Here is a 16,679-nt window from a genome sequence, read left to right on the forward strand (position 1 = left end):
ACACACTAGGTGTGGTGAAATTAACCTCTGCATTTGACCCATCTCCTTGTTCCACCCCCTGGGAGAAGAGGGGAGCAGCAGCGGTGGCCGCGCTCGGGAATCATTCTGGTGATTTAACCCCCAATTCCAACCCTAGATGCTGATTGCCAAGCAGGGAGGTAATGGGTCCCATTTTTATAGTCTTTGGTATGACTCGGCCAGGGTTTGAACTCACAACCTACCGATCTCAGGGCGGACACTCTAACCACAAGGCCACTGAGCAGGTTATATTCTAGTTTCGTCAAAATAGCTACCCTTTGCTCTGATAATTGCTTTGCACACTCTTGGCATTCTCTCGATGAGCTTCAAGAGGTAGTCACCTGACGTGTTTTTCACTTCACAGGTGTGCCTTCTCAGGATTGATTAGTGGAATTTCTTGCTTTATCAATGGGGTTGGGACCATCAGTTGTGTTGTGAATGTTTGCCCTGATTACTACTTTGCACTTTGCATTCTCTCGATGAGCGTCAAGCACACCTGAGAAGTGAAAACCATTTCAGGGGACTACCTCTTGAAGCTCATCGAGAGAATGCCAAGAGTGTGCGAAAAAGTAATCAGAGCAAAGGGTGGCTATTTTGAAAAACTAGAATATAAAACATGTTTTCAGTTATTTCACCTTTTTTTGTTAAGTACATAACTCCACATGTGTTCATTCATAGTTTTGATGCCTTCAGTGACAATCTACAATGTAAATAGTCATGAAAATAAAGAAAAACGCATTGAATGAGGTGAAGGCGTGTCCAAACTTTTGGCCTGTACTGTATGTAAAAGTAATTAATTAGTTTACTGGCCATTCGTCAAAGTATCGGCGTAATTCCTGCCACTGGTAATAGCTGACAAAGCGCATCCATCTCATTAATAATGAGTCAATTGTGTTACTGTAAATATTCAGAAGGCCAATAAAAGTTGTAAATTGTATTCGGGGACTTCAGATTTCAGTTTGAAACTTTTTCATCGGTGTAATGCGCATCTTTTTGTACCTAAACGGCTACAAAATAACATTGAACACAACTAATAATTAGAGATGTCCGATAATGGCTTTTTTACCGATATTGTCCAACTCTTAATTACCGATATCAACCGATACCGATATATACAGTCGTGGAATTAAATTATAATGTAGCGTCCCGGAAGAGTTAGTACTACAGGGGACTCTGGGTATTTGTTCTGTTGTGTTTATGTTGTGTTACGGTGCGGATGTGTTTGTCATTCTTGTTTGGTGTGGGTTCACAGTGTGGCGCATATTTGTAACAGTGTTAAAGTTGTTTATACGGACACCCTCAGTGTGACCTGTATGGCTGTTGAACAAGTATGCATTGCATCAATTCGTAATGAGTAAAGCCGGTAGATATTATGTGACTGGGATGGCATCCACGTAAAGGAAGTGCCTTTGGGGCGGTATAGCTCGGTTGGTAGAGCAACCGTGCCAGCAACTTGACGGTTGCAGGTTCGATCCCCGCTTCCACCATCCTAGTCACTGCCGTTGTGTCCTTGGGCAAGACACTTTACCCACCTGCTCTCAGTGCCACCCACACTGGTTTAAATGTAACTTAGATATTGGGTTTCTCAATGTAAAGCGCTTTGAGTCACTTGAGAAAAAGCGCTATATAAATGTAATTCACTTCACTTTAAAGGTTTATTGTCTCTCTGTACCTTTCCCTACGGCCGTGTACACAGCGGCGTTTAAAAACATCATACATTTTACTTTTAAAAATCGAAACTGATAATTTACGATATTACATTTTAAAGCATTTATCGGCCGATGATATCGGCAGCCCGATATTGTCGGACATCCCTACTAATAATCATGTGTTTTGTCTTCTGCAGCTTACACTTATTTCTACAAAGGCGCAAATTACTGGCGGTTCGACAACCACAAGACCGCGGCAGACAGCGGCTACCCTCGCTCCATCCTTAAGGACTTCATGGGCTGCGTGGCCGTCCCCGAGCCTCAACCAGACCCCGAGGCCGAAGACAAGCCCACCGAACCTTCGGACGGAGGAAAGGATGAGAAGAAAGACGCGGACAAAGGCAAGGACAAAGACACGGAAAACGACGACGAAGCAAAGTCCGACAGTCCGGGGGAAGGGGCGGACGACAACAACGAGGTGGACGTGGTGGTGACGGTGGCCGACGACAACTCCAAAGTCATGACTCTGATCATGGTGGTGGCTCCTCTGGTGCTCATCTTGGTCATCCTCGTCTTCATCTACGCCATCCTCAGGACTCTGCAGAACAAGGAGACCCCCAGAGCTCTGGTGCACTGCAAGCGCTCGCTGCAGAACTGGGTGTGACACCAACACAAACCGTAAGAGCTTTTTTTCTTATTCCAGCATGGCGTGAAGATGGTTGTAGCCATGCGACCTACCAAGTGGTTACCACGGTGCCTCTGGAGTCCTTTTTCCAGTACTGCACTAATGGCACAATAGAAATGGAAGGCTTGAATCATAGAAAATGGGGGACAGCTGTGTTAAACACTTGCATCAGCAACACATTTGCACTTTTTTTTTTTATTTTTTTACCCTCTCTGTTGTTGTTGTGCCGGCAGATGTGACTTACAGTGCTCTCACGCACGCACGCTAGCCGGGGTCATCCTCCGAGCACACATGGCCCAGCATCACATGACACCAACGAAGAGACCACTTACCCAAACAAAGGCACATACCAGTTGTTTTTCTTTTTGCACAGACCTCCCTTCTTCCCACTGAGATCCATCCTTTAGGCTCCACCCCTAAAAGTACAATCCCCGCAGTCATAATGTTGCACAGTAGATCCCTGCTATTTGTGGGGGTTACCTTCCAAGACCACCCACAAAAAAACACGGAATGATGGACACACCCATAAAAAGTACTGTTATTGGTACTCTCAACAATAACAGTTTTGAATGTATTTTATATTCGGTTTTACACATTTAAAAACCCCAACAGTGTTGTTGTTAGAAAACACAACAAAGCATCTTCCAGCTGGAAAATGTTGAGCAAATTGACCTGTGAGATAGCGCCCTCTGCTGAGTTCATAGCTGCAGCACTAACTTTACCATGCAGGTAGCGCCATCAAGCCACTTTCTGTTCAGGTTAACAAAAAAATTGTTGGTACAGTCGTCCCTAGTTTATCACTGTTAAATAGTTCCGCTGTAAACACATTTGGAATCATTGATTATAAATCAAATATTTTCATAGCAAGAGCATTAAAAAAACTGTTTATGACTTTCTAAATAGGTTTTTTAACATTATTAAAACCCTCGAAGTATGAAATAACACCCTTTAGTCACCTTTACACTCTTTTAATTCAACATGGTCATGCTGCCTGAGGCTGAGCCAATCGGTGGCCACGATACTGAACCGCCATTTTGTCCAAACAAATATACCCCTCTGATTGGTTTGGTCTCCTCTAGTGGCCAGTACTACTGTATTTTGGTTTATTTAGCCATTTTAATGCTTAATTTAGGCCCAAAATGTTGTGGAATATGCTTTAAAAATGATAAATCCTCCAGTGATATGGTAAAGCCGCAATATTTGAAGCGTGATGTGGCGAGGGATGACTCTTATTTCCTCTTAAAAGGTTTCTATGAAAACCAAAATTGTACTAAAAACCAAGCAATCTTTTCCATAAAATATGTAAATGCATTCCAGACACCCAAAGATATGAGCACATTTTGTAGAGACCAACTGTAGTTGTATGCAGACAATGTAAAATACATATAATTCAACATTTAACATCACTTTTATTTTTATTGTAGACTTGTAGGAGATGACGGTGATGAGTGGACCTACACGGACCCCATCTTTGTATATCTGTCTTGAATTCAATAGTGTTTCTCACCTCCTTTATCAAAGTGCTGGCACTCGCAACTTTCTTTGGCCCCATGTCCCTCAGAGGTTCTTGACCTGGGGCCGTACTTATCAAGCTTCTTAGAATTACTCCTAAGAAGTCTGCTAAGAGTTGACTTAAGAGTAAATAAATTCTTCGCTGAAAGCTGCACTTAAAAGTTAGTTATCAAGCGTCTTACTCACACTTTCAGCGAAGTGTAGGACTGAATCTTAAGTGTCACACTCAGAGCTGAATTACGACATTACTATGTGCCGTAAACGGAATTTTAGGTGACGTCATTTCTGTGTCCATAGAAATGACCAATCACGGAAGGGAATCCGTTGTCTAACAATAAAGAAATATCTTGGAAATATTTAAGTGGACAATGGGAGTGTATATTTTGACAATAAACTACAAAATAATACAAAACAAACTAGTCCCCGCCGGCACTCACGCTACCGCTCCCTCTCTTCTCTCGCCCACACACTCACTGACGTCACTCACCTCACGGCCACACACATACGCTACTGTCATAACATTTTCTTTCCAATTCATTAATTAGGCAACTAATTTGAAACTGGTGTGGGTGGCTCTATATATACTAGCCCACTGCAGACACATGCAGAAATCAACAAGGAATCGAAAAGTATTAAATCTGTGACAAAAATAATATCCGCTCTGTCTAAACGATACCGTTTGATCAGCTGCTCGTCATAAAAAAAAAAACATTGTTCCGTTCCCTGAACGTTCGCGCACGTCTCTCTCGCCTCAGTGCCATCCCCTGCTGGCAACTCCTAACCACTTAAGACACCTCTGAAGGTCTCTTAAATATCGTGGAGAGTAGGAGTGATTCTTAGACTTAAGAACGTTGATAAAAAGCTTTTATTCTTAAGTTTGAGAGTAGGACTAAATTTCGTAAATTCTCAGGACTTAAGTGTAAAATGGCACTCTAAGAAGCTTGATAAGTACGGCCCCAGATATTTTGGCATACAAAACTAGTTTATTATGCTCAATGTTTGGCCGTTGGAGTAACTGAGACGGTATAGAAAAACTGGGACAAAATAGTGACAAGTTAAATCAGAGAAAATAAATCTGTACGGATGGGGAAGGGATCGACTAAAGGATAGTTTCACCTTGTATTGTTGTATTATTGTATGTGTTTCTTCAGTGGGCAAAGCCTGCAGGACAAAAGCAAACAGTCCAGGTCTGCTTTCCATTAGGCCCACATGTTGCAGATTTAGTTGTGTAAGGCTTGCAGAAAGAGGAGGGGGAAAAAGGAATGAAAAAAACTGGTAGGATGAGGAGGAAATGAGAGAATGAGATATAGGAAGAAAGAAAAAGAGTTGGGAGGTGAAGCAAAAGGATTCCGGTTGTTATTTCTGTGGAAAAAGAGGCGTAGAGGAAAGAAAAAAAGAAAAAGGGAGGAGCAGCGCTGGCGTTGAGCCTCTTGACCTAAATCATTCAAATCTCCACGTTGTTTGTCTTTAGCAGGAGATGACTTCCTCTCTGACCTCCTTCTTCACTTTGCCTCTTCCGCATATTCTGCCTTTTGTCTCAACTAAATATTTGTTTTTAACCTGGGTTTACCTTCCTTGCGCTTCATACATTTGTTATTTTTCTCTGAATGTGAGCGTGTTTTGTATTTGCCAATAAAAGTCTGAGGTCTTGACTCCTTTCTCTGCTGAACTTTCTCACACATGTTTATTACCTTGAAGTGTTGCTGTTATCTTTTTCACCACAAGAGGGAGTCCTTGCTGCTCGTATGACAACAGTCATTGTTAATTACTGTACGCCTCATTAGTGTATGCATGTTAATATTCTCTACTTTGTCTGGTGTATGAGTCAAGTTTAACACTCGGTGTCTAACATTTTTCCAGTCAGGGCATCAGAATGAAACATCAAACAATTGATTTTCATATATCTTTTTTCATTTTGTAAAAAGGCTCTAATAATTGACAGATGTTCAAAGACTACACTTTGTGTTAGTAATGTAGAATCAATATTTTTCTCTTTTTGCAATTTTTTTTTTGTTGCAATTTTTCCATTTTGAGGGTTTAATTTAATTTCTGCAATGTGCAGCAGGCCATTTAAATCGAGTTGTGGGTTGAAAATTACAGAGCCCCTAAAGGGACATGGGGGAAATGTATTTTATTTAAAAAAAATTTTTTTTTTTGTGCTCACGAGAAACTTTTTATAAAAAAAAATAAATCTTTTTTTTCTTTTTTTTAGAAAAAGTTTCTCGTGCGCATGAGATACATGTCTGATAAAAAAAAATTATAATTCCCCATGTCCCTTTAGGGGCTCCGTAGAAAATGGGCCCCTGGAACCTTTTTATTTTCTTTTTTTTAATTTTTTTATTGAACAATTTTCACAAAAACCAAGGAACTTTCAACAAATCTCAACAATTTCAAACATCAATCAGGTTGAGCAAATAGTGTCTCACAAAAAATTTAAAGAAAATAAAACTAAAGCAAATACAAATAGAATATAAAAATGAATAAGAAAATTAGGATAAGATACAAAATTCAAACAGACAAAAAAGGCTAATCAAAATCACTTTACATTTCTGCAATAACAAATCTATTTAAGGGTTTTTGTATCTTTTAATCGATTTTATTTTATAATTTTAAAATATTAAGCCAATTAGAAAATGTAGGTTTTGCTTTCATAAATCGACATTTATGTTGAAAATGTTTTGCTTGGAGTATAATAATGTTGACAAACATTTCTATGTGCCCCTGGCACCTCTACACCCGGCATTACGGTACTGCAGGCCGGTAAGTAGCAGTGGAGGGTAAAGTGGGGATGTTGTACCGGGGCTTAATTTGTAAACTTTGAATATTTTTTTCTGTCATTTGAATATGTGGGTTATATTTTTTAACTACATAAATTAATATTGCCATCAATATTTAATAAGGTTGCTTGAATCAAATTAGGAATGTCTAACAATATGAACACCCCCTATCAAAAATGCGAAATGGTTCCTTCCACCTGCTAGCGGCCAAGCTAGCTTCGAACACTTCACTCGAAACCAACTTCATAACATCACCAAAAGCTCTCCTTTAAGCATTTACACACAGTACCAACATTTTGGAACAAGGATGAAGTGATAGAAGAAAGGTAAATACCAAAATATAATAAATAGAACTGTTGCAGCATAGGCGAAATTTATCTTCAAGTTTGCCCCTCATTGCCCATAATTGTGGTGCGTTTAAGGAACCTCGAATGAAGTTAGAAACAGGCGTTACTAGTTTTTTAAAGACTTCACTCCCAGTCTCTCTCTTTTTTTCACTAATAATGAAATAATCATAGTGAAAATTGTGTTTTGTTATGATTAACATTATCCACTGAAGGTAATCTTACGAAAATCCAATTTATCTCTCTCTACGTTACACTCTGAAGTAAAGGAAAACTTGACAGATTTAAAATCATTTAAGTGAAAAATTACGGATCAATCACATTCATATTCTGGAAAGTAAATTGATTGGCAGGCACTTTTCTGTAAAAAATAATTAATGCATAAAAGATTGACTCTTGTGTACCTCACTTTCGTATTGATACCAAGTAAATACAGCAGCACCTTAATTTTCGCTAATTCCATTCGGTTGAAAAATAATTCCCGTAAAAATTATATAAATCCAATTAATCCCAAAAATATGTGCACAAAACTAATTATATTACCGTATTTTTCGGACTATAAGTCGCAGTTTTTTTCATCCGACTTATACTCAGGAGCGATTTATGTGTGAAATTATTAACACATTACCGTAAAATATCAAATAATATTATTTAGCTCATTCACGTAAGAGACTAGACGTATATGATTTCATGGGATTTAGCGATTAGGAGTGACAGATTGTTTTGTAAACGTATAGCATGTTCTATATGTTATAGTTATTTGAATGACTCTTACCGTAATATGTTACGTTAACATACCAGGCACGTTCTCAGTTGGTTATTTATGAGTCATATAACGTACACTTATTCAGCCTGTTGTTCACTATTCTTTATTTATTTTAAATTGCCTTTCAAATGTCTATTCTTGGTGTTGCCTTTTATCAAATACATTTCCCCCAAAAATGCGACTTATACTCCAGTGCGACTTATATATGTTTTTTTTCCCTTCTTTATCATGCATTTTCGGCCGGAGCGACTTATACTCTTAAAAATACGGTAATAATAATTTTGGTTTTGCATATAGAAAGCAATGTGAAATACATAATGATGAATTCAATGATTACATTTACATCTAATATCACACGGGTGTCACCTTTGTGCTTTGCTATGCCTACTCATTCTTTTTTTTTAATTCAACAGTGTTGCTCACCTTCTTTATCATAGTGCTGGCAGTCGCAACTATCTTTGGCCCCATGGTGGATTATTTTGCAGGCGTACTTAATAAAAAAAATTAAAAAATTTCGAACAAATGAACAATATAAGGATACAACAGTACGACAACTTTACAATAACAACAAAATTATACAATTATCCCTTTTTGTTAATTGGTCGAGACAGACGTTTGCAAAATAATTAATGCTTTTGTATCAACCCGAATACTGTTGAACACTTGATACTATCAATATTGATGCGACTCTAGGTACTACATCGGTGTACTTGTTTGCAATGGAGATTTGTTGTTGCAATAAAAGTGGGATGTAATTTGTTGAATAATTTCCTGTGAAAATTAAAATGATCTGTATTAAATAAATATTATATATAAATATAAATGGCTGTGATGATAATTTAAATGAGGGATTTCTAATCACTGTTATGTTGGATTTCTTATTAATATTGATACTGTTGTTGATATTATTTATTTTTGTTTGACTCCTTTTGGATTGTTTTGTGTCATGTTTGTGTGTCCTCTCAATTGCTCCGTTGATTGCTATTCTGAATGTTTCTGGTTTTGGAATTGGAATTGTATTATTATGGTATTATTGTGTATTATTTTGTTGGACTGATTAATACAAAATAAAAATAAAAATATTCAATTTAAATGAATAAATAAAATAATTAAAAAATGTTTTCTTAAATATTAATAATCTGTAGAATTTACGGTAAACCGTATTCATTTGTTACACTGAATTAATGTGAGTCACTGTTATTTTTCAGTAAAGTTCTGGCGACTGAGCTGCCAGTTCTTTTTACCATAAAATCTATGGTCATTTTTTTTTTTTTTACAGTACATTACTGTAAATGAAAAAAACGGTACCAATTTTATTTTTTACAATAAAATTCTGCCACCCGAAATCATAACTTTTTTTGAACAGTGCATGGTAAACGAGCTTGTTCTCTTGCGATACGATATTTATGTTATTGTTGTGTTAATGTTGCGTTATCGTTGCGTTATTGTGTGCGATTGTTCACTGTGAGTGGGAGCTCGCTCTCCTGCATTTCTGTCAGCGGTGATCAGGATTATCTGCTCTCACACAGATCATCCACAGCAGCTTTAGCAGCACTTCCTGTTTTCCTCCCTTCGCTGCGGACAAAGACGTCACCGTCGTGATGCACAGACGTCTCCCTAAATAATAACTATAAATATCCGTCTGTCTTCCATCTTGTCCAGATGCTAGGATGGGGGTCAGTGGGCTGCTGCCACCTTGCAGACCGCTCGTCCAAGATGATCCCCTGCTGAGCTCCTAATGAGATCTGCACGTTTCTTCACTTGCTGTTCCTCTGAAGGCTTTACAAGAAGGTGACCTGCTGGACTTGCTATCAAATTTGCCTCATTTCTCAGTATAAAGCTTTAAAAGCCCCCCGTGGAAAACATTAGGGCCTCCATCTATAGAAGTATAAAACAGTCCAAAATTACGTTCCCTGAATTCATATTCTGCAATTCTAACACCTGATTGATGAGGACGGGTACTCCCAGACCGTAGTTGAGGGGCGCAGGGGAGACGTTTCTCCAGGGCCTATGTGCTTCGGGGCTAACAACCTTCACTTTACCCGGAAGTGGGTCTTTGACGAGGCCGGCGGTTTGTTGCAACTTTGTGACTTTATTGCACGCAGCCATCCACCAAGCTAGAGCACCTGCACGCACTCACTGTCGCCGTTCCCTCACCTCTCTCGCCCACTCACTCACTGACGTCACTCACCTCTCATGCTGTCATATCTTAAAGGGCCACACACACACACACACACACATACGCTACTCTCATAACAACTAACAAGACATCATGGCGAAGCCAGAAGTCAAGTTTCTTAACATGGAGACATTCTCAATACTTTTCTTTTGTTGAGCACAAAGAAAATAACATTTTAGTTAAATGTAGGTTGTGTCTTGGATCAAAGATCCTATCTACTTAAAGTTAAAGTGCCATTATGTTGCAGATATTTAAAATAGTTTTGTCAATTTGTTCTGGCCTGAAATAAATTGGCCCTTTGAAACATATCTTTGTCCACATTGCTTTCTGAGTTGAGTGATGCAAATGCATGTCAAGTTGATCAACACATTGTATTATTCTCCAGTGCAATAACAGAACTGAAATGAAGGCTAAAAGGGCATTAATGGGAGCCTTAAAAAAAAAAGGGGAAAAAAAGAAGTAACTAAATATTTACTTTTCACAATAACGCATTACTTTTTGGTGTAAGTAACTGAGTTAGTAACTGAGTTACTTTTGAAATAAAGTAACTAGTAACTGTAACTAGTTCCTGGTTTTCAGTAACTAACCCAACACTGCCTGTGATGAGGTGGCGACTTGTCCAGGGTGTACCCCGCCTTCCGCCCGAATGCAGCTGAGATAGGCTCCGGCACCCCCCACGACCCCTAAAGGGACAAGCAGTAGGAAATGGATGGATGGATTACCAGATTTTGACACACTTTTTTATTTATGTGAAATCATTTTTTTCTATTTTCATATAAATGTTTTTATTTCAGTCAGGCTTGAATTGAATGTGATGCATGTTTTATACAAAAACTAATTCGTGGAAAATAAATTGTTCAGTAATTCATTTTTTTTTAACATACAAAACCCAAAACCAGTGAAGTTGGCACGTTTTGTAATTCGTAAATAAAAACAGAATTCAATGATTTGCAAATCCTTTTCAACTTATATTCAACTGAATAGACTGCAAAGACAAGATATTTAATGTTCAAACTGAGAAACATAATTTTTTTTTGCAAATAATCATTAACTTAGAATTTAATGGCAGCAACACATTGCAAAAAAGTTGTTACAGGGGCATTTTTACCACTGTGTTACATGGCCTTTCCTTTTAACAACACTCAGTAAACGTTTGGGAACTGAGGAGAACATTTTTGAAGTGGAATTCCTTCCCATTCTTGCTTGATGTACAGCTTAAGTTGTTCAACAGTCCGGGGGTCTCCCTTGTGCTATTTTAAGCTTCATAATGCGCCACACATTTTCAATGGGAGACAGGTCTGGACTACAGGCAGGCCAGTCTAGTACCTGCACGCTTTTACTAAGTGCCACACTGTTGTCACATGTGCAGAATGTTGCTTGGCATTGTCTTGCTGAAATAAGCAGGGGCGTCCATGAAAAAGACCTTGCTTGGATGGCAACATCTGTATGTACCTTTCAGCATTAATGGCGCCTTCACAGATGTGTAAATTACCCATGCCTTGGGCATTAATACACCCCCATACCATCACATATGCTGGCTTTTGAATTTTGCGCCTATAACAGTCCTGATGGTTCTTTTCCTCTTTGGTCCGGAGGACACAACGTCCACAGTTTCCAAAAAGAATTTGAAATGTGGACTCGTCAGACCACAGAACACTTTCACACTTTGTATCAGTCCATCTTAGATGAGCTCTGGCCCAGCGAAGCCGGCGGCGTTTCTGGGTGTTGTTGATAAATGGCTTTGGCTTTGCGTAGTAGAGTTTTAACTTGCACTTACAGATGTAGCAATGAACTGTAGTTACTGACAGTGGTTTTCTGAAGTGTTCCTGATCCCATGTGGTGATATCCTTTATACACTGATGTCGCTTTTTGATGCAATACCGCCTGAGGGATCGAAGGTCCCTAATATCATCGCTTACGTGCAGTGATTTCTCCAGATTCTCTGAACCTTTTGATGATATTACGGGCCGTAGATGGTGAAATCCCTAAATTCCTTGCAATAGCTGGTTGAGAAATGTTGTTCTTTAAACTGTTGGACAATTTGGTCACGCATTTGTTCACAAAGTGGTTGACCCTCGCCACATCCTTGTTTGTGAATGACTGAGCATTTCACGGAAGCTGCTTTTATACCCAATCATGGCACCCACCTGTTCCCAATTAGCCTTTTCACCTGTGGCATGTTCCAAATAAGTGTTTGATGAGCATTCCTCAATCTTCTCAGTCTTTTTTGCCACTTATGCCAGCTTTTTTGAAACATGTTGCAGGCATCAAATTCCAAATAAGGTAATATTTGCAAAAAATAACAATGTTTTCCAGTTCGAACGTTAAGTATCTTGTCTTTGCAGTCTATTCAATTGAATATAAGTTGAAAAGGATTTGCAAATCATTGTATTCTGTTTTTATTTACTATTTGCACAACGTGCCAACTTCACTGGTTTTGGGGTGTGTACATTCCCCTCAATGAACCGCAGCTCCCCATTGGCCGGCAGCACTCGTGTATCATGCTTCCTGCTCCATGCTGGACTGCAGGAAGGACACAATTATGTTGTGTAGAGTTTAGACAAAACAGTCAGGTTTTTAAAAAAAAAAGGTGTTTTTTTTATTTTTCTCAGGTTGCCGCATCTCCTATTAAGTCTTCTAACCATAAAGGCTCATTTTAAGCACAGCGAAAGTACTACTGTAGTACCACCACAGTACAGAAGCACTGGAAGTACTGCGGTACTATAAAAGGTTTGGAAGGAGCGACCATGTGATCATCGCTTGACTCGCCCTCAATCTGGATCCAAGTCCAGGATTGAGGCCTTAACCTTCAGGTGCTGCTGCCTAATCCAGTTAGGAGCAGGCGGCCGCTGTGGAAAATCCCTACAGACCCGAGACCTCACTTTGTGGACCTCATCGACTGCAGCGGCATGCAGGACCACCTGTAGACCCTCAGGTAGGAACAAAGAGACTGTTTGTGTTCATGTTGGGATTATTGGGATTCCTTAAATATTTGTGGTGGATTGAGAAATATTCATAGAAAACGCTGCCTGTTGCCTTCAAAAACGTGCATACGGTACATAGACATACACACACACTTATATATATATATACAGTATATATATATATATATATATATATATATATATATATATATATATATATATATATATATATATATATAATGTATAAATATATATATATATATATTACTGCTAGTTTCCTTTTCTCAACCTAATAATATTTTGCTATATTGTGCAAAAATTTGCATATTTTATTAATATGATTATCATCAAGAGAGTTGCCAATCTAACTCATCATCATTTTAAGTTGAGCCAAGTTGAATTATTATCGGAACTGCTTTTTTTTCATTGCTCTTCTATTATTAGCATTACCTTGGTTGTCATAAACTTCCATTGTCTTTAGTCAAGTATGTGTTGTGCACTTAGGAAATAGTCTCTGACATATGAAGTACTACCAATAAATTATGATGTGCCCACAATATTTTTGGCCTGGTGCCCTGATGCTGACGTGGATTATTCTAACGAGCGACTGAAATCTCCAACCTGACTCACTCGTTTATTTCTACATTTGGTCTGTGTCCAAATTAGGACCCCTGGGGGCCATTTGTGGCCCACGGCGGTTTTTTGTTGTTGACCCTTGGCACGTTTTCAAGGTCCAAATAAAGCAACAGCAAACATAGAATTTACGCTTACACCTACACATTTACATTTACGTCTATGTCTGCAACTACGTCTACATTTACATCTACAAACCCCGTTTCCATATGAGTTGGGAAATTGTGTTAGATGTAAGTATAAACGAAGTACAATGATTTGCAAATCCTTTTCAACCCATATTCAATTGAATGCACTACAAAGACAAGATATTTGATGTTCAAACTCATGAACTTTATTTTTTTTTGGCAAATAATCATTAACTTAGAATTTCATGGTTGCAACACGTGCCAAAGTAGTTGGGAAAGGGCATGTTCACCACTGTGTTACATCACCTTCAGTGTTTCCCATAAACTGCCAAGATACCTGTGGCGGTGGGGGCGTGGCTATGGGCGTGGTCACCATGACATCATCGAGTAATTTCCATAATTTACTACAATGATATGATTTTCTCTAAAAAGGCTAAAAAAATGTATACTTACTAAATAATAACAGTTTTGTTTTAAACGTCCATCCATTTTACAATATAATTACAACACTTTATGTACATATTTATATACAGATTTGAACAATAAGTTATTCACTGAAATATATTTATTAATTGTGGTTCTTACAAAAAATATATCTTATAAAATATAAAAGCTAAAATGCCTCTTAAAGCTCTGCCCCTTTAATTAGTGCATACTAAATAATTTAACTTTAGCCTACTACTACAACCATATTATTTACCAGCAACATAAAGTGAAACAGAGGCAGAGGTGTCCTGCCACAGTCAGTAACAAATAAACAGAAAACAGTAGTGGTCAAATACAAATAAGGCAACAAGAGAAGTATCCTACACTTCTCTTTTGTAAAGTAAATCTGAACAGCCGAAATGGGCATCTACATCAACTATATGATTTGCCTGAGAAGCTGGACAGGACAAAAAATATATTTTTTTAAAATTTGTGGCGGACGTAATTCTTTCGTGGCGGGCCGCCACAAATAAATGAATGTGTGGGAAACACTGACCTTTTCTTTTAACAACACTCAATAAACGATTGGGAACTGAGGAAACTAATTGTTGAAGCTTTGAAAGTGGAATTCTTTCCCATTCTTGTTTTATGTAGAGCTTCAGTCGTTCAACAGTCCGGGGTCTCCGCTGTCGTATTTTACGCTTCATAATGCGCCACACATTTTCGATGGGAGACAGGTCTGGACTGCAGGCGGGCCAGGAAAGTACCCGCACTCTTTTTTTACGAAGCCACGCTGTTGTAACACGTGCTGAATGTGGCTTGGCATTGTCTTGCTGAAATAAGCAGGGGCGTCCATGAAAAAGACGGCGCTTATATGGCAGCATATGTTGCTCCAAAACCTGTATGTACCTTTCAGCATTAATGGTGCCTTCACAGATGTGCAAATTACCCATGTCTTGGGCACTAATGCACCCCCATACCATCACAGATGCTGGCTTTTGAACTTTGCGTCGATAACACATGCCACATCAATGTGGAATGCGCTCCCAACAGGTATAAAAGAAAGGGCGCCTCTATCCTCCTTCAAAAAAGTTCACCTCCAGGCAGCTACAACCCTAAACTAACACCCTCCCCAGATTGCTAATAATCAAATGTAAACAATCAAATGCAGATACTTTTTCTTATGCCTTCTGATCTCTCTCTCTCTCTCTCTCTCTCTCTCTCTCTCTCTCTCTCTCTCTCTCTCTCTCTCTCTCTCTCTCTCTCTTCTTTCTCTATGTCCACTACTTGCTGTCCATATCCTACCCCCCCCCCCCCTCCACACCCCTGATTGTAAATAATGTAAATAATTCAATGTGATTATCTTGTGTGATGACTGTATTATGATGATAGTATATATCTGATAGTATATATCTGTATCATGAATCAATTTAAGTGGACCCCGACTTAAACAAGTTGAACAACTTATTCGGGTGTTACCATTTAGTGGTCAATTGTACGGAAAATGTACTTCACTGTGCAACCTACTAATAAAAGTCTCAATCAATCAAAAAAACAGTCTGGATGGTTCGCTTCCCCTTTGGTCCGGATGACACGATGTCGAATATTTCCAAAAACAATTTGAAATGTGGACTCGTCAGACCACAGAACACTTTTCCACTTTGCATGAGTCCATCTTAGATGATCTCGGGCCCAGAGAAGCCGGCGGCGTTTCTGGGTGTTGTTGATAAATGGCTTTCGCTTTGCATAGTAGAGCTTTAACTTGCACTTACAGATGAAGCGACAAACTGTAGTTACTGACAGTGGTTTTCTGAAGTGTTCCTGAGCCCATGTGGTGATATCCTTTAGAGATTGATGTCGGTTTTTGATACAGTGCCGTCTAAGGGATTGAATGTCACGGTCATTCAAAGTTGGTTTCCGGCCATGCCGATTACGTGCAGTGATTTCTCCAGATTCTCTGAACCTTTTGATGATATTATGGACCGTAGATGTTGAAATCCCTAAATTTCTTGCAATTGCACTTTGAGATACGTTGTTCTTAAACTGTTTGACTATTTGCTCACGCAGTTGTGGACAAAGTGGTGTACCTCACCCCATCCTTTCTTGTGAATGACTGAGCATTTTTTGGGAAACTGTTTTTATACACAATCATGGCACCCACCTGTTCCCAATTAGCCTGCACACCTGTGGGATGTTCCAAATAAGTGTTTGATGAGCATTCCTCAACTTTATCAGTATTTATTGCCACCTTTCCCAACTTCTTTGTCACGTGTTGCTGGCATCAAATTCTAAAGTTAATGATTATTTGCCAAAAAAAAAAAAAGTTTATCAGTTTGAACATCAAATATGTTGTCTTTGTAGCATATTCAACTGAATATGGGTTGAAAATGATTTGCAAATCATTGTATTCCGTTTATATTTACATCTAACACAATTTCCCAACACATATGGAAACGGGGTTTGTAGATGACCATAGTAACTAGTACATCATGCAAAAGCGCAGATTCCAACCATTTAAATACTTTGTATAGTTCAAGACTTACGGTCATTTGACAACATCACTGCACATCATAATGGCGGCTATAGTTTTTATCTTAAAGATTTAAAAAAATGATTTAGGAATGTCCGGCGGGCCTTA

General features: G+C 38.7%; 2 protein-coding genes across 2 annotated transcripts in view; both read left to right on the forward strand.

Moving 5' to 3' along the window:
* The window catches only part of LOC133641941 (matrix metalloproteinase-15-like), a 53,514-nt gene extending 48,007 nt beyond the window's left edge, over positions 1 to 5,507 (forward strand). Inside the window, exon 10 of the mRNA XM_062036083.1 lies at positions 1,865 to 5,507. Coding sequence (XP_061892067.1) covers positions 1,865 to 2,331 — 467 coding nt within the window. The 3' untranslated portion in view covers positions 2,332 to 5,507. The remainder of the gene's footprint in view (positions 1 to 1,864) is intronic.
* Positions 5,508 to 6,846: 1,339 nt separating this feature from the next.
* Positions 6,847 to 16,679, forward strand: part of LOC133641726 (uncharacterized) — a 70,133-nt gene continuing 60,300 nt past the window's right edge. The window contains 2 exon segments of the mRNA XM_062035671.1: positions 6,847 to 6,967; positions 9,414 to 9,542. The gene's annotated coding sequence lies outside the window, so the exon portion shown is untranslated.

Source organism: Entelurus aequoreus, linkage group LG24 (assembly GCF_033978785.1).
Source record: "Entelurus aequoreus isolate RoL-2023_Sb linkage group LG24, RoL_Eaeq_v1.1, whole genome shotgun sequence".
NCBI lineage: Eukaryota > Metazoa > Chordata > Actinopteri > Syngnathiformes > Syngnathidae > Entelurus > Entelurus aequoreus.